The sequence below is a fragment of the Narcine bancroftii genome, chromosome 7 (genome assembly GCF_036971445.1).
Source record: "Narcine bancroftii isolate sNarBan1 chromosome 7, sNarBan1.hap1, whole genome shotgun sequence".
Lineage (NCBI taxonomy): Eukaryota > Metazoa > Chordata > Chondrichthyes > Torpediniformes > Narcinidae > Narcine > Narcine bancroftii.
In genome coordinates this window covers 167,351,815-167,379,331 of record NC_091475.1, presented here as the reverse complement: position 1 = coordinate 167,379,331, position 27,517 = coordinate 167,351,815, and the positions used below count along the sequence as shown (strand labels likewise).

At 40.0% G+C, this 27,517-nt stretch overlaps 1 protein-coding gene across 3 annotated transcripts; it reads left to right on the top strand.

The window, feature by feature from the left end:
* The first annotated feature begins 1,577 nt into the window (after positions 1–1,577).
* LOC138739346 (collagenase 3-like) lies at positions 1,578–25,602 on the top strand. Of its 3 annotated transcripts, none has more exons than XM_069891184.1 (10): positions 1,578–1,707; positions 1,806–2,047; positions 2,151–2,299; positions 2,392–2,517; positions 3,946–4,107; positions 5,286–5,403; positions 16,478–16,611; positions 17,670–17,829; positions 17,917–18,020; positions 18,636–18,782. In XM_069891184.1, exons 1-10 carry the CDS (start codon positions 1,612–1,614, stop codon positions 18,719–18,721), a joined length of 1,377 nt encoding a protein of 458 aa, XP_069747285.1. In that variant the 5' UTR covers positions 1,578–1,611; the 3' UTR covers positions 18,722–18,782. The 3 variants fall into 3 exon arrangements, with proteins under 3 accessions (XP_069747285.1, XP_069747286.1, XP_069747284.1); XM_069891185.1 differs by lacking the exon at positions 18,636–18,782 and adding an exon at positions 25,492–25,602 and having other exon boundaries at positions 1,579–1,707; XM_069891183.1 differs by lacking the exon at positions 18,636–18,782 and adding an exon at positions 19,334–19,686 and having other exon boundaries at positions 1,579–1,707.
* The last annotated feature ends 1,915 nt before the right edge of the window (positions 25,603–27,517 follow it).

Below are 27,517 nucleotides of genomic sequence, written 5' to 3'. Positions count from 1 at the left end.
AACTAATAGAATTAAACTCTACTGGAATGCAGAGAGCAGTAATAGCTTTGGAAACAAATGTGGGTCACCAGAACATCAGTCTGTTCTTTCATTCGTTTCCATCTGCTCTTGTGCTGTTGAGATGCCTTTGAAAAAGGATGGTATTTTCATCCATGTTAGAGGCAGCAGCGACTGAGCAGGATGGGGAGGAATAGTGCACCAATATTATAAAGAGTATCATTTGTGACAGTGCGCTGTGACAGTGGAATCCATAGATTTGGCAGGTGTTGACTCTACAACAGCATTAATGCCATGTTGTTCCATGGATGACAAAGTTTCCACTGCTGGAACTGGCAATGGTACCCTCTGCTCTGTCATCTGCCCCTGCAGTGCAAAGCTGGTGGCTTCTTTATGGAATCTGTTTGGGCAGCGCAAACTCCTGCTGTCTTCCCACCTTTTATACAGAGATCTTCGTGTAAGGACAACAGTTCCAACGCTATGGGGATCTTAAATTTATTCGCAGATTGCAAGAGTTACTGAATGTTGGAGAATATTATTGTCTGTGCCAATAGTGACAGATATGACAGCTATGCTGAAGTGCTGTGAACCAGTATCTCAGCAAACAACTACCCATGGGCAGGCTGAAACAGCAACACAGCCCAGGATCAGGCAATGAGTGATTTCAGGGGAACAGAAGATCTGCCCCCCCCCCCACCCCCCAAGGACATTGAGGATAATGATCAGTTTGGGTAATAATTAATAGAATGGAAAGAAAACTGGTGAATTTTTGAAGGAGGGATTGATGATTGCAATTTAAAAGTGAGGAAAACAGTATTTAACAAGAGGGAGCCATTCATAATGAGGAACAATGGGACTAATATGGTAAATGGGGGATTAGCACCCGCATCGGACTTGTCAGCCACAAACGAGCCTGCAGCTGACGTGGACATTTACCCCTCCATAAATCTTCGTCCGCGAAGCCAAGCCAAAGAGAGATAGGAATGTAATTAATGGGATTGAGAACAGATTCCATTGATGAAAAGACATTGAAAAGAGAAAAGAATGCAGGTTCTTCTCGAGTCAGAGTCAGAGAGGCAGACAGCATGGAAACAGTCCCGGACCCACGATGCAAACCAAATTATCTGCCAGAGCTTGTCCCATTTGCCTCAATCCAGCCCATATTAGTCTAAATCTTCTTATCCACGTACTATACAGGGAGAGAACTCTGGGGGTGTATTAACGGTGAGCAAAGGCATGGGGAAGAGGACATGGAGCAGAGGCAGGCAAATGGTTGATGTTAAAATAATGATATAATTGTCCAGATGTTTATTATGTTTGTATTAGGAGGTTAGTGTCCCGAAGAAGAGTTTCGGGAAGAAATGGTAAATGAATGAAGAGAATACATAAAATGTCTACCAATTAATGGTGATGCAACAGACAAAATTTTGTAATTCACTTTCCTGTTAATTTCTAAAGTATTATGTTAACTAGAATTATGTTCTGGTCTCTGCTGCAATATGTTGGTTTGCATCACTAATGAAAGGATTCTGTGAATGATGCAATACACCTTGATCATGCAAAGGCATAAAAGAAGCTGAAACACCAAAGATTCTATCACTGCCTCCAGTCAAGATGGAAAGTTTTCAGATTCCAATTCTTTTGATTCTACTGAAAATTCCATCTGTATTCACATTTCCAATGCCACCTGGTGATCTTTATTTTGCCAAGGTATCCGAGGATTCAAAAGTTTATCTTACCTTGTGAGTTGTGTGTATTTTTGTGAACTTGAAGAAAGTTGATTGAATTTTATGGTTCTGATTTTCTAGCAATATCTCAAAAATTTTTACAACCTTCAAGATGATTCTTCTGGTGTTCTGCAAGGAAGCCAAGATGCTTTCAGAGCTCAAGTTAAGGAAATGCAAGAATTCTTTGGCCTCCAAGTAACTGGGGAATTAGACTCTTCAACCCTGAATGTTATGAGGAGACCTCGATGTGGAGTCCAGGATGCTCTTCAATATAGCCATGGTCCAGGCAATCTCAAATGGAAACATAAGAACCTGACTTATAGGTAAATTTGTGCTTCTGGGTGGTACTTGGCAAGAGCTGTCAAATTTTGAAGTGGGCATAGTAAGCAGTAGATTTCTAACATTTTTTCAATTAATTTTCAAAAGCATCGTGAATTATACATATCGCTTGAAACAGAGAGATGTAAACAACGCTATCAAAAATGCTTTAAAAGTGTGGAGTGATGTCACACCATTGACTTTTACCAGAATTTTCAATGGTGACGCTGATATTTTGATCTCCTTTCAATATAGAGGTAATTTAACAGCATTTTAAAATTGACCTAATTATGCATGTGCAATTATGGTTAATTGATTGATCTCTTTATTCTTTATCTCCTATGTCTAGCACATGGTGATCGGTCTCCATTTGATGGACCTAATGGAATTCTGGCCCATGCCTTTGCACCAGGAAAAAACATAGGAGGTGACATTCATTTTGATTGGGAGGAAAGTTGGACAATGAACTCAGAAGGTACAAGTTTAAATTGTTTTTGTAGAATCTATTCCAGTGTAACTTAAGAGATTCAGCAAGTTACTTATTGGGAAGAGTCACATATTAAAATAACATCCCATATAACTGTTTTTCAGTACTTTGTTCTACAATATTTAGTATTCTGAAAATAGGTGAGCTGAGAGCCTTCTCCTTTTCTTAACCCTGTTTTTTTAAAAGGAAAGTTCAATAATAGATTAGAAGCCCTGAAAGTTAAAATGTCAAGGGGTTGATTGCAAAAGAATGGCTATTTAGCAGAAAGGAAAAGATGGACCTGGAAGAGGTATAAATTGGAACTGCTGAATCATTGCAAACAACCAGAGGCACAAGAAATTAATTTTGACTGATTTTGCAGGGGTTCATTAGATTTATACATAATATATACTTTGTGCTCGATAGTTACCGAGGACTGTTCCACTCCCATACTAACCATTCTACTGTATATATTCTGTAATTGTCAGAAATAATGTACGTTGTGATCTAAATTCAGGGTCGTCTTTGCAGAATGGAGAAAGGTGTCATTCAAACTGGTCAGCCAATCTCTATGTTGTCTCCATCTGTGTGGAAGAAACTGTCATGAGCAGCATGTGGGATCCAGTCAAATGTATGGACCCAACCCAATGCGAGAATGCCCCTCTTAAAACATTTAGCTTTCTGAGCATGACCTGTAGCATACTGAATTGCAATCTCATGAGAAAGTCAACAGCTTACTCTGAACATTGCATAGCTGCATTTATTGCCCATTCCTAATTGCCCTTTGAAAATATTAATGATTTTACCCAGTAAGACCTATAAGATTCAAGAAAAAATCTTTCCAAGATACAATCTTTCCAACTTTAGCAATTTTAAAATTATTTTATATTGATGGATTGTTTTTGCTCAGAACATTATTTCAAATTGTTGGATTTTTAAAAAAATGTTCTTGTGTTGATTAATTACATTTCTGCTTTCACCTTCTTCTCATATATTACGTGAGATTTAAAAAGACAGTTAAAATTTATGTTTTTTTTACTTCCTAATGTAGTGTTTATCAGAATATTTCAGTGATTACCAGATATCACCTTTCCATATAACAGCCATTTACATCAAGTAAAGTTAGAAAAGGTGAAATCCATGCTTGAGGAGTACAATAACAATATTGGTTAATTTATTTTTTGTAATTAAGATTTAGTATATGTCATAATTTGCAAATTAAAATATGCTGAATAGATTTTTTTAAATTTTAACTTTGTTTATTATATGCTGTGACTTTATACTAATTATCTTCCTTTGAACTTATCAAAGGGTTAGGGTTAGGGTTAGGATTAAGGTTAGGGTTAGGGTTAGGGTTGGGGTTAGAGTTAGGGTTCTCCATTCCAGAAATTCCAGGAAAATACTGTTAAACTAGATTTGTTTTGTATGGATTTGCAGGATACAACCTTTTTCTAGTGGCTGCTCATGAAATTGGCCATGCTCTGGGAATGGGCCATTCTCAAGATGTGGGAGCGTTGATGTACCCTACATATGGATACATTGATACCAAAGATTATGTACTGCCACTTGATGATGTTAAAGGAATTCAGGCACTGTATGGTATGTTTAAATCTTTATTTTACAGCAAAAGCTTTAAAGGATAGCTTACAGAATTAATGAAATTAAATGTTTCAATTTGAATTATAAATTTAAATTTAAAGCTCTTAAAGCTTTAAATATAAAACCCTAACTTTATTATTGAAATCAGGTAAACTGTGACTCTATTGTTTCAGAAATAAATCAATATATTGATTTGAAATGTAAAGTTCAGTCTCTCATAGCAAAAGCAGATATATGAAAGCTCACGAGCCAATGCATAAACTGTCAGCATACAATTTAGCATACTTCAGCCAGCAATATAAAATCGCCAGCACAAATCATAAACATTTATTTTCAACTGAATCTTTGGCTTGGCTTCGCGGATGAAGATTTATGGAGGGGGTAAAAAGTCCACGTCAGCTGCAGGCTCGTTTGTGGCTGACAAGTCCGATGCGGGACAGGCAGACACGATTGCAGCGGTTGCAAGGGAAAATTGGTTGGTTGGGGTTGGGTGTTGGGTTTTTCCTCCTTTGCCTTTTGTCAGTGAGGTGGGCTCTGCGGTCTTCTTCAAAGGAGGTTGCTGCCCGCCAAACTGTGAGGCGCCAAGATGCACGGTTTGAGGCGTTATCAGCCCACTGGCGGTGGTCAATGTGGCAGGCACCAAGAGATTTCTTTAGGCAGTCCTTGTACCTTTTCTTTGGTGCACCTCTGTCACGGTGGCCAGTGGAGAGCTCGCCATATAACACGATCTTGGGAAGGCGATGGTCCTCCATTCTGGAGACGTGACCCATCCAGCGCAGCTGGATCTTCAGCAGCGTGGACTCGATGCTGTTGACCTCTGCCATCTCGAGTACTTCGACGTTAGGGGTGTAAGCGCTCCAATGGATGTTGAGGATGGAGCGGAGACAACGCTGGTGGAAGCGTTCTAGGAGCCGAAGGTGGTGCCGGTAGAGGACCCATGATTCGGAGCCGAACAGGAGTGTGGGTATGACAACGGCTCTGTATACGCTTATCTTTGTGAGGTTTTTCAGTTGGTTGTTTTTCCAGACTCTTTTGTGTAGTCTTCCAAAGGCGCTATTTGCCTTGGCGAGTCTGTTGTCTATCTCATTGTCGATCCTTGCATCTGATGAAATGGTGCAGCCGAGATAGGTAAACTGGTTGAAATTAACATTTAGATTTGATTTAAAATGCTATCCTAGGTCCTTCAAATAAACCTGACCGAAGAAGACATCCAAAAACTCCAAATAAATGTGACAATAGCCTTGAATTTGATGCAGCCTGTACACTGCGAGGAGAAAAGTTTTTCTTTAAAGACAGGTGGGCAACAATTTTGCATGAAAATTTCATCATTATTATTATTAGAAATTTATTGCTGAAGTATCTTTTAACAGCATGTTAAGGTTTTGGAAGTTAACCATTGCTTTAATATAATTGAACAGGTACATTTACAATCAGTTCCCTGCCAGTTGTCTCTGGAGGGAAAAGATTGGCTAAATTTCTACAGCCAATTGGTATCGTTTCTGTAACCTCCAGATGGTTAGTTAGAAGAAAAAAAAAACTTTACCTCTGATATTCAGAGCTGTGCTCAAGAACACTGAAAAAAAAGAAGGCATGAAAAAAAAGAAGTTACTTCATTTTGGTACCTTAAGACTAGGAATTGGAATGTACCCCATTCTTCCCATGATCCCACTTTACCATTCAATAATATCAGATTAATCCAAATCTTTAGTTCATCTACATTCCTTATCCATAACCATTAAAATAACAAAAACAAGAATTTTTGGAATGTTCAATTAATTTTACTCTCAAGAGAAGGTTATAAAGAGTGAAGAAAATGTTGATATATTTTCCTATGAGGCAAACATTATCAGCATCAATGTTAACATGGTCAGCATTGACAACAATTTACAATTGTCCATTTTATACAGTTTCTGCAGAGATCAAGCTCTTTTTATCACCCTTCCTCCCCAACTCCCATATTCAACAGTAGATGTTTAAGTAATCACAATTACTCAGGACACTAAAGATATTCACAACAAAGGGACAAAACGTATGTCAGGATTTTGAAGGTTTGTCATGGAATGGCAGTCAAAGCCAAGGCTGTTTCATTTTCTTGACTTTACTTGGTCAAGATGAGTTGGGCCCCCCGTGCCCCCCCCCCCACCAATGGCTGTGGAGTGGTCAGGTAAGGTGGGGCAGCAAGACACGAAATTTAAATATGGTTGCCAAATTTTTTGGAAGTATCATATTTTTTCCTTAAATTGTAAGCGATTTTCTCCAGGGAGAAAATCTTATGTCCATTATATTTTCGAACAGGAACAACTTGGTCCTTTGGGAATTCTTTGTCCATGATTTTTCCTAGGGCTTGTCCTAGCTCCACCCAAAAGGGTCTCACCTTGGTGTATGTCCAGGTTGAGTGTGCAAAGATTACTGTCTCAATGGTGCATCTAAAACATTGATCTGATAATTCCGATTTAGATCTGTTCAAATGTTGTGGTGTCAGATACAGATGGTGCAGAATATTCTACTGAACCAGCTGTACCATGCATTGATGGTCGTAGTTACGCTGATCTGGTATAAGTTGGAGCAGCACTGCTCATCAATTAGTATTCCCAAGTCTGACTCCCACCTCTGTCTTGATTTGTGAAGGCCTGGCTTGGGTCCTTGAACTTGGAGCAAGAAATACATTGCCGAGATGAACTTCCGTGTGTTTCCCCCTTCAAATCATGGTCTCTATTTCGCTGCAGTTTGGCGGGACCATGTTTGGATCTAATTTGTCCTGTATGAAAGATCTTATCAGAGGTAGCAGTGGAACTTCTTATTTGATAAACCATACATGAGTTGTTCAAATGACATAAGTTTCCCCTGCTCGTAGCAGTCCTCTATGCACCTGACACCATTCCGATGCCAGGTGTCCAGGATCTTGTTACCTACCATTAATGGTATTAATCTATTTGGAGTCAGGGGTGTTTTTGGGGACAGCCCCACTTTGATACTGTTATGAGCCCAAAGGACCCCAAAACCCAGCAGTAATAGACATTTACCAAGACAAGTAGTTAGTTAAAAAAAGTTGGTTTTAATTATCTTTAAACATGAAGACAGAATCAAACTTTATCTCTATTAACTTAACTAACCTAACTTAACCCCCTTCTAATTCTAAGCACACATGTATGTTATGTGTGTGTAAATTCAAGAAAAGTTCTTTGGTTCACAGTTCAATCTCACTTCTCATTCTTCCAAGTTCACTGTTGCAGGCAATTCTTATATTGTGCACAGAATTTAACATGTATAAAGTTCACCAGGCTTTGGTGCTCGAAAGGTAAATATTTATGGCCCAGGAAGGTTCTTTATAGGTTTGCAGAGAGAGATTTGTTGTTCCAGGATTTCCACAACTGAGGTACCACCATTAGTCACCTCAATGTCTTGCTAATGAAACTTTCCCCAACAGGGTTTGCCAGATGATAACCTCTTTCTTTCAGGCCACCACAAAGTTTATTTCTATTCCACTTATTCCAAGAGAAACATTAGACAGATAGCACTTCTAGCCATCTGCCACTCTTGTTTCAGTTCCAACAAACTTCTCCTACTTGTTTTTTAGCTGTGACTCTCTCTCTCTCTCTCTTTAACTCAAAACCCCCTCTCCCCCTCTCCTTCTCCAGCAAACAATAGAAATTAGTCTTCTGCTCCCATCTATTGTTTTTAGGTAAACAAGAACCCCAGGAATGACCTTTCTGTGCACTCTGTCAAAATCCTTGCAAAGAGCTTTCAACAGCCAGAGTGTCTCCAGTCCATTCATTTCATGACATAATTTCAATTAGCACCTACTTGTGAAATATGCATAGCATTCTCCATAGTTTCTGTAAAGTCACTGAATATGAATTATTCAGTATTTCAAATAAGATCTGTTTTAAAATGGGTGCATGTATGTAACCTATTCTAATTTTACCAATTTATCTCCCAAATGCATCTACAAATATTACATCACAATACCTAAATATTGGTTAATTTTATTCCAAATAGTGATGATTCATTTTAATATAGGACTGTTTACTTTTCCAGATAACACATTTAGCATCCCATTTATAAATAAAGTCCTCTGTATACCTTTTCATCCACATTTGCAGGCCAATTTGTGCCCAGGATGGTACATCTCCTCCCTCAAATAGTGAGGCAATGTATCTTGACTGGGCTGCCCAATAGTATTTCTTGATGTCTGGCATTTGTAATCCACCCAGACTATAATCACAGGTCAATTTTTCCATAGAGACCCTGGCTCCCTTAAGCATCAGCAAAGCATTCATTTTAATACAACTGACCCTGCCCAGCAAGGTTATTGGCAGGAATATCCACCTATTTAAGTCCTCCTCAATCCTTTACAGCAAGGGGGTATAATTCAATATATTTAAATTATTCAAGTTGTTATCTATACTCATTCCTAGATATTTGATCCCTTTTTGTGGCCACTTTAGATAACTGTTCTGCTGACATTGACAGTTGTCCCCCCCCCTTAGTGAATGGCATATTTTCACTCTTAATCCAATTAACCTTGTAGCCAGGGATCTCCCAATAGTCCTCTAGTGTAGAGTGCAGCCTATTCAATGATTTTACCAGTTCTGTCAGATATATCAGTACGTCATCGGCAAATAAATTGATTTTATATTCTTCCTGGCCTCCTGTAAAACCTTTAATGTCTGGATCCTGGTGAATGGCTTTGGCTAATGGCTCCATGGCCAATATGAACAGGACTGGAGAGAGTGGGTATCCTTGTCTACTTGATCTTGTCAGTGGGAATGCTGGAGAAATTTGTCCATTGGTCACAACTTTAGCCTTGGGTGAATTATACAGCACCCTTATCCAATTTGTAAAAGTTGGCCCAAACCCCAATTTTTCCAACACTTTGAATAGAAAATCCCACTCCAGTCTGTCAAAAGCCTTCTCCGCATCCAGGGCTACAGCAGGACCAAACCCCCCCCCCCCACCCCATTCCTGGTTTGTACCACATGCATTGTACTCAACAGTCTGCCAATAATGTCCGCTGCCTGTCTCTTTTGCACAAAGCCTGCTTGGTCTTTGTTTATTAGTTTTGGCAAATATTTCATCAATCTATTCACCAGGGCTTTTGAAAATTTCTTATAATCTGTATTTAACAGTGAGATAGGTCAAGTGGAGGACTGCAATAGCAGATCTTTGTCTTTTTTAAGTAGTGTCATAATGGTTGCTGTGGATGAAGATTTTGGGATCTCCATTCCCTGGTCCACCACCTCCATATAGAGGGTTATCAGTAAATCTTTAAATTCCTTATAAAACTCAGGTGGAAACCCATCCTCCCCTGGAGACTTGTTAATCTGCAGCGAGTTCAATCCTTTCCCCATCTCTTCCTTTGTGAAAGGAAGATCTAGGCTATCCTGTTCTCTGGGTCCAAATTTGAAAGTTCTAATTTGGACAGAAACCTGTTGACTTTATCAGACCACCCCCCCCCCCCCACCCCAGTTATCTCTGATTTGTATGGAAACTCGTAAAATTCCCTGAAGGTCTCATTGATCTCTTTTAGTGCTGCCATTCCCAGTTTATATTGCATTGATCATCCTTGAGGCCCATTCTACTCTCAACTGCCAAGAAAGGAATTTATGGGCTCTCTCCCCCAATTCATTGTATTTTTGTTTTGACCATGTTATGGCCTTTTCCATGTTATACGTTTGAAGCATATTATAGTTCATATTTTTGTTTGCTAGAGCCCTGTAGTGGTCCCCTGAGCCTGAATTTTGATAATTCTTTCCTAGGTGAGTAAATTCTTCTTCCAATTCATCCCCCTCCCTCATATATTCTTTCTTCACTGTCTTGGTGTATCCAATTATCTGGCCTCTCAAATATCCTTTGGGGGTATCCCATAAGAGGAATTTATCTGGAGTAGAGATACGGTTGACCTCGCAAAATATGTCTATCTGTGTTCTTATAAAACTACAAAACTCCAGCTTCTTTAACAGCAACATGTTAAGACACCATCTATATGCCGCATCCTGCTTATCTGGCATTTCTATTATTAGTGTCAGGGGTGAGTGATCTGACAGAAATCTTGCTTTCATGATCCTATCCTCTATATGGGCTGAAGCCAGGAAAAAGTCAATTCTAGAACAGGGGTCATGCATTTTGAGTAGAAGGAATAATCCCTCCACACATCTATCAAATTCTGCTCCTTCCTACAGCCCTTGCCACCTTTGTTTTAGCTATTTTCTTTGTTGACTTACCTAAGATGGGATCCAGACAAAAATTAAAATCTCTCCCAATCAAGATGTTCTCCTTTCCTTCTGGCAATCTTAGGAAAGTGCTCTGTATGAACTTTTCATCATCAAAGTTTGGTATACATTCATCTGACAGCGCACCATTACAAATCTTCCCATTTTGTCTATGGTCACATTCTGCTCTCTCCCTTGCATGCAAACTGAATGAGGAGGATATTACCTGACCCACCCATCCCCCTTTTAGCTTTTGGTGTTCTCACTCCATTAAATGTGTTTCTTGGAGAAAGGCCAGATCTGCTCCCACTTTTTTAAAGTGCGCCAAGACTCGTTTCCTCTTTACCTTCCTGTTCAAACCATTAATGTTAAAACTAATGTATTTTGTGCTCTTGGTCATTGCTTCAGGGACCTCCAGATTCATGTTCCCTCCATGTCTCTGCTGCCCCATGTCTGTCCTTGCTCAAATTTATTCCTCTAGCTATCAGCTCCATCCCGCCAGGCCCACAACAAACCCTAAGAAAATAAAACAGAGACAAGGGTCATAAGCCCCAGAAGGGAAAATAAAAGAAAGAAGATTCAACAAAAGAGAGAAAAAGAAAAGACAAAACAGATGAAGAGAACATAAAATACTACACCAGACTTTACCCCCTCACCCATATACTTTCTCTTCCCACATCTAATTCCCTCTAACCCTTCCTCCCCCAACCTCTGGTGACTTTACCCTCTATATTGTCACCATCCCCCTCATTTCTAAAGGCTGTGCATTTTGCACCCATCTGCCTCCCACACCTCTCCACCCTCATCCACTCCAGGTCTGTTTCCTTTTCACAAATTTTCTCAATAGTATATTAATATCTCTAACGATTGAATCTACTATTACTCTCTTCACATGTAACTATTTCCAACAATATACTCTTATAAACAACAAAATTACTAACGTTGTTCATTTGGTACTACACCGATATACATTATTTCTGGCACACTGGTAGCCACTTCACAAATTCCTGAGTCTCTTTAGTCTTTGACAAGAATTTTCTTCAACCTCTCCTGGCATTAAGACTTCTAGGGTTGCAGGTACCTGAGGACACTTTTGTACCCTTTCTACTTCGCCATACTTTTTATTGGCTCCAATTCTTTTCTTTGCTTGAGGAGGACTGTGCGCTTATGTCTGTGTAGAATAGAATCTTTTTTTCCCTCCAGCTCCATCGCATCCCCCACCTCGCTTTTGCACCGACTGCTGATGCCCTTAAAATTTTCTCACGATCCTGTGACACAGGAGCTTCACCAGGACCAAGCGTGGCTTTTGACTGGTGCCCAACCATGGGAAGGGGGTCCAGTGGGTCCTCTCTACCTTCACCAGATCCTCCAATTTTTCCTTTCCCAAGACTTGTGGGAGCCAATGTTGAAAAAAAGCTATGGGGTCTCTCCCTTCTCAACCCTCTAACAACCCCATAAATCTTGATGGTATTCCTCCAGCTGTGATTTTCTAAGGTGTCAATCCTCTGCCAGAGGTGTCCCCTTTCCATCTCCCATGCAGCGACCTCGGTCTCTAATTTATTAATTCTGTCCTCATTATTGCCAGTTCTATCTTCTAGTTCAGATACCCTTCCTGATAATCCAGTTAGGGCATTCTCCCATCTATCCATTTTGTTGTATATTTCTCCTGTCTTTTCCTTTAAATCCCTGGCCAGTCTCTCTTCCATTCTTATCATAGCCTGTAGGATATCAAGTAATGAGCCCTGACCCCTTCTTGCCGACACCAGATTGCTACCACAGTGGATCCCAGGTCCTCCCTATGATTCTCCCTTGACGTTGCCTCCTGCCTCCTGTTTGCTGTCAGCCTTGCTAGGGTCACCACTGGAGCCATCTCCCGACACAGGGCTGAGGTCTCCCATGTCCCCAGGTAAGTTACTCCCACCACCCATTGTACTGCACTCCTGTAGAGCTCGTCGAAAGAACCAAAGACTTGTTGATCCAAACCAAGGCTTTTATTAGCAAAAGACCGGAGCTCTTCACAGGTGGCCGACCAGTCCGGAATGATCCGACCTGGCTAGGGACACAACCCTTTAAGGCCCAAACAATAGGTGTGGCTTAGCTCTCAGCCAATCGCTGTAAGCACAGTCTAGATACAGTAACTATATACACTATGTACATTGGTGATAGATCTGTACTATCACATTCACCCCTTCTTGGAGAATTGACCCGGGAAAAAAAAAAACAAAAACGAGGGAGAGAATGAAAAGGAAGGGGTAGGTCAAGGACTGTAGCGGTCAGGGGGTCTGACCATCCGGCGTGACCGCCGTGGTGCCGGGATTGGGGTCGCTGGAGTGGTGTCACCAGCGGGCTCATCGGGTGCGACTGCTCCGTCACTCAATTCCCCAGTCGTTTTGTCGGCAGGGTGGCCCGAGTCATTGGGGTGCTGTTGGTCCTTCTGTTGCGGCACGGGGCCTGGAGCATAAGGAGTTGGGGGGTTTGCTGGGTCTACCGCGTCCTGAGCTAGGTCCCGCACCGAAACAGTGTCCTCCCGCCCGTCTGGGAACTCCACGTATGCGTAATGTGGGTTCGCGTGGAGTAGAGTCACTCGGTCGACCAAGGGGTCGTTCTTTGAGTGCCGGACGTGGCGTCGCAAAAGGACGGGGCCAGGGACGGTGAGCCATGCCGGTACAGTGGTTCCCGATTCGGATTTCCTCGGGAAAAGGAACATCCTTTCGTGGGGGGTGGCATTTGTTGCAGTACATAGGAGGGAGCGGATGGAGTGTAAGGCACTAGTGAGAACCTCCTGCCAGTGAGAGGTGGGGAGACCTTTAGACCGGAGAGCCAGTGTAACCGTTCTCCATATGGTTAAACGCTCCATCCCTTTCAAAAAAAATTCTTTTTGCTAATAAAATTGTAGAGCTCGTCGAAAGAACCAAAGACTTGTTGATCCAAACCAAGGCTTTTATTAGCAAAAGACCGGAGCTCTTCACAGGTGGCCGACCAGTCCGGAATGATCCGACCTGGCTAGGGACACAACCCTTTAAGGCCCAAACAATAGGTGTGGCTTAGCTCTCAGCCAATCGCTGTAAGCACAGTCTAGATACAGTAACTATATACACTATGTACATTGGTGATAGATCTGTACTATCACAACTCCCAAGCGCACTTTGCTCATTATCTTCAGGGGGGAGGGATGCAATGCGTGCCCAGCTCCGTAGCTCAGGTCCTTCATTTCCCGACGCTCCCGCTGTCATCTTGGGTGAGCCTTGTTTGTCCTTGGCAAGTCGGACCTCCATCAATGGGGCCTCCCAGGCCTCGGGCCTGCATTTGAAGCCTCTTGTCCTCCTCGAGGCGGTCTCGATCAGGTACCGACCATTCTTCCCACCTTGTTGGCTGTCTTCGCATGATTGATGCTCTTCTTCCCCACTGTAGCAAGGTAGGGGCTTTTATTTATTTGTTTTTGTCATTTTTAAAAATTTCTTTGACTTTTAAACCGTTTTTTATTCTTGTGGTCCGGGAGCTCTGGGGGTGGTCGTCTTACTGCTCGCTCCTCATCGCGTGACCTCAATTAAAAGGTAATTTAAAGAAAAACAGATAGATCCCTGTCATTTCTTCTGCAGAACCCGCTAGGCCTTTCCAGGGAACCCCAGGGTTCCGCAGAACCCAGTTTAGGAAACAATGAACTAGAGTCACAGTTTTACAGCATGGAAACAGATCCTTCAGCCCAATTTGTCTATGCTGACCAAACAAGTCCCATTTGCCTTCATCCAACCCATATCTCTCAGAAGCTTTCCTATCCATGCGCCTGTTTAAATATCTTTTAAACATTACCATAGTCCATGGCTTTAAGCACTTCCTCTGGCAGGTCGAATTATATATCCATCACCCTTTGTGTGATAAAGGTGCCCTTTGGTACCTTTTAAATTTTTCTCCTCTCCCTTTAAATATAGTAAATTCTCTCTAATTTTAGATTCCCTACTCTGAGGAGAAAGGATTATGACTATTTACCTTTTTGATGTCCATCAAGATTATATAAAACTCTATAAGATCCCCCTCAGTCTCCTACACTCCAGGGAGAAGAGTCCCCGCCTATCAAGGGTCTCCTTATAACTTGAGCCTACCAGTCCGAGTAACATTCTCATGAATCTTTCCTATATCCTTCCCAGCTTAATGATATATTTTCTATAGCTGAGTGACCAGAATTGTGCACAATAATCCAAGTGTAGTCTCACCAATATCTTGTACAGTTGTAATATGATGTCCTTATGCTTTCTTTACCCACTTTGTCTTTCTGTGTCGCTACTTTCATAGAAATATGAATCTGAATCCTAAAGTCTTTCCATTCTACAAAACTGCCCAGGACCGTTCAAGTCCTTTCCTGGTTTAATCGATCAAAGTGATACATTTCACACTTGTCCAAGTTAAATTCCATATGACATTCTTGACCCATATTCCCAGTTCATTTGGATCCTGTTGTAATTTTACATATTTTTCCTCACTATGTACTATGCCATCAATTTTGGTGTCATCTACAAGCTTACTAACCATTGGTATTAATATAGATAACCAATAACAGTAGATCCAGCACTGATCCCTTCACAATATCACTGGTCACTTTAGCATATGTTGGTCACAGGCATCCTTTCACTCTAACATTCTTCCACTACCACACTATGACTCCTATCATCCAATTTTGTAATAATTGGCTAGCTTACTATAGATCCCATGTGATCTGACTTTTGCAAAAGTCCAAGGAGACAATGTCCACCATCCAGCCCTCATCAATTTGCGTGGTCACCTCTTCAAATTTGTGAAACATGATTTCCATCCACTAAGCCATACTGACTTTCCCAAATTAGACTGTGCCTTTTCCAAATGTTTGGAGATCCTGACTCTCGGAAACCACTCCAGCAACTTGCCCATCACTGATGTCAACCTTGCTGGCCTGTTATTTGGTGGCTTATTCTTGCATCTTTTTTAAACAAAGGCACATTTTGCCACCCTCCAGTATTCCAGCACCTCATCCATGTCTCAAGATGATAAAATAATCTCAGCCAGGGTTCCTGTAAGTTTTTTCCTCACTTAAACTTAATCAGGTCCAAGGTTAAACTTAATCAGGTCCTGGAGATGTCATACTATATAAGACATAGGAGCAGAAATAGGCTATTCAGTCCATAGAGACTGCCCTGCCATTTAATCATGAGCTGATCCATTTTCCCACTCAGCCCCACTGTGCAGCCTTCTCCCCATAATCTATGCTGCACTGGCTAATCAAGAACCTATCAATCTCTGTCTTAAATGCATCCAATGACATAGCTTCCACAACCACCTGTGGCAAAAAATTCCAGATTTACCACCCTCTGGCTGAAATTTTTCCACACATTTCTGCTCTCAGTGGTTGCCCTTCAATCCTAAAGTTGTGGCTTCTTGTCCTAGACTATCCCACCATGGGAAACAACCTTGCTACATTTACTCTGTCCATGCCTTTCAACATGTGAAATGTTTCATTGAGATCCCTGGAGAAAATTGCTGTTATTTTGAATGGAAACGCATGATCGTCTTCTGTCTCCTAATCAATTTCCTATCAATTTTGTCTTCAATTCCGTGTACTTTCACTTTTATTCAAAATACAGTGTCTTAATACAAGCTCCATATTTCAGCCATGGGAAGAGTCTCCTTTATTTAGGTGATGAAAGGATGTGTAATAAGATGGTATAGAAAACTTGAAATTGCTAAGTCCCTTAGCATTTGCCTGCATGCTCTTGGATCCACCCATTGCAGAGAAAATGAAATAATAGTTTCCCTTTTGATGAACTCTGCAATCACAGGTAAGCAAAGTGTAAAATACAGCCTCCATTCTGAGAACATTCTCTTGTCAGTTTTCTTTATTGATATTTTTGGATCTCGACATTTCTGGAATTTTTTTGTCTATATTTTAATATACTGTTAAGAAGACATAAACTAAATGATGATTACATTCATTCTATTAATAAAAATATACTCTTTCTAAAACAAATATAAGCAGTTAAGTGTACCATTTTTAATATATTAATCATAACATTATTGAAATTTATTGTATGTCTGCAAAGTCCAATATTTAATACTAACATGAGGATGGTAAATGAGTATTTACACTGAGAAATGGTTGCATGGTACTAACTTCTATGATGTCTATTTAGGTTTATGTGGCGTATTCATCCGTACCAGCAGAGAGCAGAGTTAGCTATTATCAGTAGCCAATGGCCATTTCTTACATCTAAAATTGATGCTTCTTATGAAAACAAAATCAAAGACCATAACGTATTTTTCCAAGGTTGGTTATCTTTCTTCCAAGGTTGGTTATCTTTCTTCCAAGTTCATCATAATGCAATTACTGGGAAATATGTAATCATTACACGATAGGTTATACTCAGTTTTGGGCATATTATAGCCAGGAATGAAACTGGGAAATTTCAAGGCACCACATGTTACTTATGGAATGAGCCAGCTGGAGAGTAAATTTTCTCTAGTATTCCACAATGGTTAGTGACGTCATTTGGCAAACCAGGGACATAAATTGGACAGAAAAATACAGCAGAACAATGGTTTACGGAAGAGAATTGGAACAGGGCACAGAAAGCCAAATAAGTGGAGGATTAGGCAAAAAAGGTAACAAAGCAACACATTTAGCAAAAACAAATCAAGATGGTTCAGAGTAAAATGGACTAATGAATGAAGACGTGTTCAACTGCAAAGAGTTCACCTTTAATTGTAGACAATGATAGCATTGGAGGAGGCCATGGGATCCATAGACACTTGGTTTCTCTGAAGGGGTTCTATTTTACTTTTCTTTCTCATATTGTACAGTTGTGAAATAGATTCCAAAATTTATCATAATGTGAAACTGCTCAATCCACACCAATAAAGTCATATTATTTGTTTAATCAATTTTATAAATAAGTATATAGGATATGTAGTGCTGGACCTGACCTACTACCCAAATTCACTGCCTTTGATACCTGTGAAGGAGAACAGAAAGCCTGGGTCAGTAGACCTCAGATAGTACAGTCAATGCATTTAAAAATTATTCAAATAAAATTAAATAATTTTAAAAGATACACAAAATTCATAATCATTATTAAAAATGTTTTATTTAACTGCCAACCTTGACATAAAAATGGAGGATGGGATGTAAAGAGCATTTGATCCCTCTCTGTGCATAAGCATTTTACTATTGACCTCTGTGGTGAGCCTAGTGGCAGCACATGTGACCTCCAGCTTATCTCAAACATCCAAGTTTGTCCATCAGTTTGATTCAGCATGTTAAATTTTGAATGCATATGCAATGTTTGTATAATATAATCCCAGAATCTATTCATTTTTTAAATTCAGGAACACAATTCTGGCCTGTCAAAGGATATGACTTGCTATCTCGTTTCCCTCAATCTATATATTTATTTGGTTTTCCTCATACTGTCAAGAAAATTGATGCAGCTGTACAGATTTCAAAAACTGGAAAGTCATTCTTCTTTGTGGGAAACCAATACTGGAGGTATGAATTTTAACTTTATTTAAATGCTCCAGTAAAATTAATGAGCATTATTTCTTGTGTAACAGATTATGTTCTTTTGCATATTAGTTATGATGAAAAAAGTAACAGAATGGATGAAGGATATCCAAAGCTGATAGAAGATGGCTGGCCTGGCGTTAAGAGCCCTATAGATGCCGCTCTTCAGGAAAATGGTATGTATCATAGAATTTGTTTCAATTAGCTACAACAGGCACTTCTTATAATTAGAATACAGTAATGCATTGCTTAACGTCCATGATACATTCTATGAAAAAGGGCATTATGTGCTTTGGAGGTTGTGCAAACACCACATTATATACTTAGCAAAGCTATATGGGATACGGTATTGTACCTGTATTGACTAAATAGCCAAGATACTGTACACATACAGTTCTGTATTTCAGCTAATGTATCTGGTAAGGTAATATATGGGTTGAATATGACACTAAGTATGACACTACCATGACACTAAGCTCTCTATGTCCTTTCTGTTCTCAGTCTCATCATTGTTTGAGGACTGTCCCATAATGTAGTATCATATTTGCAATACTGCAAACTTTTTATTTGTAAGTAGGAAAAGTTCACATTAAAATAATAATAGAAAGTGAAGTACAGTACACACATAAGCCAGAAACATAGATGTTTATTATGAATATCAAGACATGTGCTTTATAGGTTATATATGTACTGCACCATTATACACTTGGCAGTTCAATTGCTTTGTATTCTAGAGACATGAGATGTTTGCTATGTTTGGTTATATCCACTATGTCCCATTCTCTGATCAGGATTTCTGAACTCTATTATAACTTCATGGGACCTTGGATGTAGATGTGGTTGGACATTGCTCGAAAGGACGTTATGTGGCGCATGACTGTAGATTACATATTCAGTTACTTATCAGATAAATAAAATTTTTATTTTAGGAATGAAAATGTGCTACTTTCTGCCATCTTTAATTCAAAAGTACTTATAGTAGATGAAAGGTAAAGTTTTGGGTACATTTTTGGTTAGATTTATTTTTATATTATACAAAAGAATTAGTTGAAATGCATTGGTATCTCAGTATACACAATCCTTCAAACTATATTCTACACATTTTCAAATAGCCATCTAGTCGTAAGATGAAGTTGCAGACCATCAGCCAATAATGAACACCATATTTTTTTTAAAATTCTGATTACAAAGGGAAAATATGTATTTTGCTGCCAATTGTGGAGCTTAGTCTGATTCCTTCTTGTTAACATGGCTGTCATAAACAGATCATGAAACCATGTTGTTACATATGTCACAAGCACGTGACATATTGCATCTGAAATAGCTGCAACTTTTATGTGCAGCAAGTCTCTCAAGTGCCTATTATATGGCCATTGAAGGGATTTCAAAAATATCTAGAGAGTTCATATCATTTCCTTTTGGTAAAAATTTGGATTATATTTGTAAGTTTTGACTTTCAACATTATTTTACTATTATTATTTTTTCCAGATTTGATTTATCTCTTCCACAAATTCATGACATTTCATTTCAACTACGAAAACAAGGAAGTCATTCGTATTGTGTATGCATATTCAAACACATGCAAATAATTGTCCCACCTTTTGAAAAAAATCAGAATTAATTTGATGATTCAAGAATTACTATTTTTGCCATTGAACTCGACCATATTGTAGTATGTCTTTGGATTGCCAATTTATTTTACTCTCCACCTGATATATGCATTTATATTTGTTGAATTATTTTGAGTTATTTTCTTTACTTGCATTCCTAATTTTATATACTGGTTAATTAATGTTGCACCAATTTAAGGACATTAAAGCTCTAAAGCATTGTGTCTGCAATCATATTTATTTTTGAATTGCGAAGTATTTTATAGGGAAAATTTTCCAGTGACCCTTCCCTTTTCAGTGCATCCACATAATTACCTGGAAGAGCAGGATACCATTCCTTACTAGTGCATTTTTTTTGTACTGCTGATAATTTTCTGAAATTCACCCTTTATAGGCTGGCCAGTGTCTTTACCTATCCAACTTTTGCAAGAACATAAAATACTAGAGCAGTTCAGCTCAGATGAGGCTGACCCCCTGAGTTTCTCAGTCGTACTTGAGATTTCCAGCATCTGCAGTTGTTTGTCTATTTTGATAATTTTTTTTTTAAACGACGCAAGTCCGATCAACAAGACCCGATGAAGTGAATGGGTCATCTCCTTGCACATTGGTGGAGAAATGTTGGCTCATATACTGGAAAAGCCATCTTTGTGTTATTCGAATGGTATTGTGGCATATATGCAAGAGAACAGGTCAAACTCATCCAAAAAGGATATGGTACCTTTCATGGCAGACAACACTAAAATGCCAAGTGAAATCATACATTTACAAATCTGGGGTGGAGCTTGAATCCAATCATTCTAAGTCATCATTGAGAGAACTAAGTCTGATTCAACTGTAAAAAGATATTCTTTTGTATTCAACGGCATAATTTCCATAAATTCTCCTTTCACTTTCAAAGACTTGAAAACCAAACCTTTGAAATTTCCAGTCTTTCTATTTCTCATACCCATTGTTTCTTCCCCTTTATTCAATCATATACATGATTGTTTTTGCAAACTGCTTTGGGACATTTTTAATAAGCATGCAAGAATGTGACATTAGAATTTTTGCATGTATTATAAATCTATATAATACTTATAATATGTCATTGGAATAAACACTATCACACTGCATCCCCTGCTCCAAAAAGTAAAGAAAAATCATTTGTAACAGCTAAAATCAGTTCATTATACCTATATTTTGGTTTGAAGAAATGTATTTAACAGGATATGGAACAGCACAATTATGTTAATCATTGTAATGTCACGGTTTCACTGAATTGATCAGTTCCAGTCTTGCAATCAGAAGGAGACACTGATGAAGTTTGCATGCATTTTAAATGACAAAATTGGGGGATTTATTCACTGTTCTTACTAAATGATATTCCTCTCAATGGAAAATCATGCAAGCACAAAATTACAGCATATCAAAAAAATAATTTTCATTTGAAAATTTCAATGGAATATCCCACATGCTATATTTTTCTGTTTTAAATAATTAGATTTTTTTGTCTTTGGAAATAAGTATCAAAGGTAACTTCCTTAATCACTCCTTGTGAAAATTCACTGCAAGCTCTGAGAATTCTCTGTGTAATTTTTTTCTGTCTTCTCTCTCTCTCTCTCTCTCTCTCCCTCCTCTCTCTCCCTCTCTCTCTGTTCATGATCATACTAAACTGATGATTCCTTATTACTATATTAAAATCTTAAATTAATTTATTTCCATTATTCCAGCTGACTTTTAAAAAATATTTTAATTAATGCTCAATATATGCAGTAACTACAATTATAATTATACAGATATAAAAAAACAAATTGATTACATACATGATGGTTTTCACCACCCTGCCCCCCCCAAGCCCCTCCCTTCCACCCAACCTCCCACAAAGAAAAATATAAATTGGAAAGAAGTTTTTAAAATTGTAGGTTTAAAAAGATAAGAAAAAAAGAAAAGAGAAAGTAAAAAAGAATATTTGGATTGCAGAGAGAGATGTCGTGCAGTGCAATTCATCAGTTCGAACATAAACATACAGAGGAGAAACCTGCAGGACTAGAGGAATAAGAAGGATATCACTACAAATTTAATCCCATTATTTGAGTGTACAGGCACCAGATTTGTAAAAACATAGAGCATTTATTCATTAAATTGTAAGTAATTTTTTCCAAAGGGGCACAACTTGGAATTTCAGCATGCCACCTTGGTAAAGTTAAAGATATATCAGATTTCCAAGTATTTGCAATACATTTTCTCTCTTCTGCTAATGCCACTTTGACAAATTTCAATTGATAAATTGATAATTTCAATTTAGGAGTTCTACCTTCAATATTTTCTAATTAAAACAGACTGGGATTTAACAGAAAAACAGCTTCTGTAAAATGTAAAAAAATTACTTATAGATGCTCAAAAGGGTCTCACATTTGGACAAGACCACGTTGAATGAATGAAAGATCCTACATCCTCACCACATCTGATTTCAATCTATTCATCTTCTGTGGTGTAAGATATAATTGATGCAAAAAAATTATATTGAACTAATCTATACCTTACATTAGTAATATTAGTCAAAGAATCTCTACATAAATTTTCCAAATTTATTGTTCAGTTGTGATTTTTTTAAATCTCTGTTATCCTAGTGAATGTATATTGCAAGCTCTCAAGTCATGTTCAATGTCATCTGATTGCACAAGAACAACCCGACGAAACAGAGTTCTCAGGTCCTCGATGTGAAAGACGCAGACACACAATCAGACATAACACAGAAACCATAGAACCATAGAACATTAAAGCACAGAAATGGGCCCTTTGGCCCTTCTAGTCTGTGCTGATCCATTTTTCTGCCTAGTCAGACTGACCTCCATCCAGCCTATAGCCCTCCATACCTCTTCCATCCATGTACCTGTCCAAATTCTTCTTAAATGTTAAAATTGAGCCCGCATTCATCACTTCAGCTGGAAGCTCATTCCACGCTTCCACCACTCTCTGGGTGAAGAAGTTCCCCCTTATGTTCTCCTAAACTTTTCCTCTTTCACCCTTAACCCATGTCCTCTAGTTTGTATCTCACCTAACCTCAGTGTAAAAAGCCTACCTACATTTACTCTGTCTACCCCCTCATAATTTTAAATACCTCTATCAAATCTCCCCTCATTCTTCTACACTCCAGGGAATAAAGTCCTAACCTATTTAACTTCTTCCTGTAATCCAGTTCCTGAAGTTTGGGCAACATCCTAGTAAATCTCTTCTGCACTCTTTCAATCTTATCGATATCTTTCCTGCAGTTAGGTGACCAAAACTGCACAAAGTACTCCAAATTTGGTCTCACCAATGTCTTATACAATTTTACCATAATATCCCAGCTCCTACTCTTTGATTTATGAAGGCCAATATGCCAAAAGCTCTTTACAATCTTATCTACCTGTGACATCACTTTCAGGGAATTATGTATCTGTATATCCAGATCCCTCTGTTTTACTGTACTCCTCAGTTTCCTTCCATTTACTGTTTTTGTCCTTTCTTGGTTTGTCTTTCCAAAGTGCAACACCTCACATTTGTCTGCATTAAATTCCATCTGTCATTTTTTAGCCCAATTTTCCAGCTGGTCCAGATCCCTCTGCAAACTTTGAAAATCTTCCTTACTGTCCACAATGCTCCAAGAGATAAACATATATATCCTGAAGCATTCATATATACAAATAAATAAATACATATTATTTCATGAATATGATCATTTTGGATGATTAGTGTGAGCTATTCTTTTGGTTATTCAGCATTTTCACTGCCCATGGGAAGAAGCTGTACCTCAGCCTAGTGGTACTGGCTCTCATACTTCTGTTTCTCTTCCCTGATAGGAGCAGCTGAAAAATGCTGTGTGGAAGGCGTCCTGAATGATTTTGCGTGCCCTCTTCAGACAATGATCCTGGAAGTGGGGGGGGGGGGGAGGGGGTGGGGAGATTCCACATTTGAAGCTGGATTTAACAATGCAGTTATGGGTCAATAGAGTGAACAGGAGTGGCTGAGCACGCAACACTGAGGTCCACCAGTGCTCAGCATGACGGTGGTTGATGTTCTGCCACTGGCCTGGACAGACATTGATGTTTCCATTAGGAAGTCCAGAATCCAGTTACACAAATTGGTGCTGAGTCCCAGTGAGGACATCTCCACCAGCCTCTGGGGAATGATTGTATTAACCTCTGAGCCAAAGAGTATAAGGTGTCGATCTCCAGGTAGGTCAGGAATGGTTTCTCTTTCCTTGAAATGTTCTTTACATTAATAATACTCTAATTATTGCCTAATAACACAACTTTATGGATTTGTAGCTATACTCTGCCCAGATTTATAAAGCCTTAAATATTATTTGCCTTTATTTTCTGACACTGGGATGATGGTGGCTGCCTTGAAACCTATGTGGACAATGGACTGCTAGAGAGAGATATTGAACATGTCCATTAAGACCTTAGTCTGGTGTTCACATTGTTCTTTAGCACCCGACAAGGTATGTTATCTGGTCTTGCTGCTTTGTGTGGGTTCACCCAAGGTAGGAACCTCCTCACCTCAGCTGCAGCTATGCAGGATTCCTGTTCCTTAGTGTGGGATGTGCTTTTGGCATCGTGTTGTTTTCTACTTTAGAACATGCATAGAAGGGTTCAGCCTGTCAGGAAACAAGGCATCATTATCACTGATCCACAGGATTGACTTGTGGTCTATTATGGTTTTAATACCTTGCCATGTGCGTCACATTGTCACCAATCTGTGGATCTTCTGTGGATGTAATTTTGAATGATTCTCAGTGCACAGCGTGAAAATGCATCAGGATTATGTAGCAGGGTTCAGTTACAGTACAATGAGATAACCACATTATCTATTTAATCAGAGAAATATTTGCACAAGGAGAATTTATCAGCTTCCCTTCATTTAGTGCTAAGGCATTGTTATATTTATTTAGGACTGATGAAGGCAGATTTAAGGTTTTATCTTAAAGACATCTCATGTCTTAATCTTCCACAAGATTATGTTCCGATTTCTAAGGTGAGAATTGAACCAAAGCCTTTTGACTACAAGAAAAACTGTTGCCCTTGAGCTCCACTCTCAGACAAGATTATATGCTTAAAAGATTGGAGGTGTTATGAACAGCGAGGAAGGCTTTCAAAGGGATCTGGACCAGCTGGAAAAATGGGCTGGAAAAATAGCAAATGGATTTAATGCAAACAATTGTGAGATGTTGCATTTTGGCTATACAGGGTGAGGTAGGGCACCGAGGAGGGCAGTAAAACAGAAGGATCTGGGAATACAGATACATAATTCCCTGAAAATTGCACCACAGATAGGGAGAGTTGTAAAGAGAGCTTTTGGCAATATTGGCCTTCATGAATCACAGTTCTGATATAGGAGTTGGGATGTTGTGGTAAAATAGTATAGGATATTGGTGAAACCAAATTTGGAGTATTGTGTGCAGTTTTGGTCACCTAACTATAGGCAAGGTATCAATAAGAGTGAAAAAGTGCAGAGAAAGTTTACAGGATGCTGCTGGTACTTCAGGAACTGAGTTAGAGGGGACTTTATTACTGGAGCATAGAACAATGAGAGGAGATTTGATGGAGGCATGCAAAATCATGAGGGATATAGACAGAGTAAATGCTAGTAGGCTTTTTCCACTGAGGTTAGGTGAGATACAAACCAGAGGATATGGGTTAAGGATGAAAAAGGAAAGGTTTAAGGGGAATTTCTTCACACAGAGCATAGTGGTATGCTTAGGAATATGTTTAGGGATTTCTTAGTTGTCATGGTCTTTTGAAAAGTTTGCACAAAATGTTCCACTTTCCCATTTGTGCTTGGGATGCTGATAAGATGTATCATATATAGTTATTATGTGGGAACATCTTAAAAGCATCAGATACAAACTGCGGCCCATTATTGGAGACAAGTTCTATCGGTGATCCATATGATGCAAACATATTTCATAGTCTCTGTGGTAAACCACTGTATATTTGTTTTGGTTGTGTTAGTACTTGTTATAGTTCGTCTGGACACGCCCCTTGCTGACTGTGCCTGTGGCTCCTCCCACAGACCCCTGAATAAAGGCGACTTGCCACTGCTCCCTCCTCAGTCCAGGACAATCGAACTACAATGGACGTACCTCCATTCTGTTGTTAATAAAAGCCTATCAGTTTCCATAAATTGCTAGTCTTTTGATAATGGAGCAGATATTGAAACCAGAAAAGCTGGAACTCGGCCCACAATTGCCTGACGAATCCAACAGCTTTGAATTCTGGCTACGTTGTTTTGAAGCATTCTTGCAGGCCTCCTTTACTATCGTTCGATCAGACGACAGACTGCAAATAGTATATTCCTCATATCAGAGGTGATGGAAATACTGCAAAGCCAATACCTGAGGAAGGTAAATGAGGTCTACACTAGGCACCTCTTGGCTACCCAAAAACAGAGACCTAAGAAATCAAGCGCTGAGTACCCTTGGGTCCTGTGAGCTCTCAATTGGGCTTGCAGCTGCAAAGCTGTGATGTCTGCGGTGATCATAGGACTTGATCAGAGAAGTTTATGTAACGGGTATCAGATTCAGCTATATCTGCCAGAGAATGTTGGAGCAAGGTGAGCTTAACTTATAGAGGGCAGTCGATCAAGCAGACACACTGGAGGTGGCCCTCCTAAATATGGACGTCTACTTAGCCGACAATGTGGCTGCTTTGTGGTTACTGTAGGTGCTGTTATCTTGAGACATGGGAGGGCCACAAGCCTCGGAACACCGCCACCGCCACGTCCCACCAGCGACCCAATCATGGCCGCTGTACTCCATGAGCATCCGAAGTGCTACTTCTGCAGACTGCATAAACGCACTTGAAAATGCTGCCCAGCGCAAGATGTGGCTTACTCTAGCAGTGGAAAGAAAGGGCATTATTCAAAGGTGTATAATCCAAGTTGTCCTCTAAGCCCAGCAGCACCATTTGCAGGCTCTGGGGCTGCCACCTTGGGATCAAACACCCAAACACTCCACCGCATCTACGGAGTCTGACAGCGATTCAACTCTGGCCTCCATCACACTGGATCAAGGTAGCCCTCACCAACTCACTAGATTGATGATAGACATCAATCAATGGGAGCACAGAGAGCTTCATCCACCTTTACACGGTGCAATGTTACTCCCTCGTGGTAAGGCTAGTAAGCCTCAAAGTCTCTATGGCAGGGGTGTCAAACTCAAATTCACGGAGGGCCAAAATTAAAAACTTGGACGAAGTCGAGGGCCGAACTAAATATTTATTGAAAATTTTCAACAACATCTGCATGTTTTCTCTTCTGTCAACATATGTAATGTTAAACTTTAGGATATAACTTTAGGAGGATAATGTTACAGGTCAGGAGTAGGTAGCTCAAGTTCATCCTTTGCTTGACCTGAGGGAAACATATTTGGTCCCTGTGGAGATGTAGTCAGCATTCACAGGCTATGTCCATTTTGGCCTGCATCAGGACTCAGCATTTCCTGCTCACTCCTCAGGCTCTAGGCCTCTATTCACCCTCAACCCACCATCCCTCTACCTGACCAGTCCTTTACCCAACCTCTACTCACCCCTCACTCCACTCGCTCTGCCTCTACCCACCCCATCCTATACACGCCCCTCTACTGCCTCTCCCCTCAACCTGTTCCTCCCTCTACCCGTCTCTCACCCTCTAATCACCCCTCCCCTACTCGCCCTGCCCCTCCCCTTTTACCTCTTCCCTATCCACCCCTCCTTCTACTCATCCCTCCCTCTAACTGCCCCTCGCACCACCATAACTTCCCCTGCCCATTACTCCTTACCTACACCCTCTGCCCACCCCTGCTTACCCACCCACTCAGGCCCAGCGCGCTGCTGATCAGCCTTTGCGGACAGCCACCACTCTCTCTTCAAGTGCAGGGCCGAACCAGCCGTCCCTGGGGTCCGCGCGGGTGCAAGCGCTGAAGGCCGTGGCGACCGGGGGAAGTGCGCTCGCGCTGTGGAAGGGCCGTCCGGTGCCAGTTGCGCGGGGCTCGCGCTGCCCGGGGGCCGTGCGCAGCCTGCCATGCCCGTCACGCCGACAGGAAATCACAGGCACTCGCCCA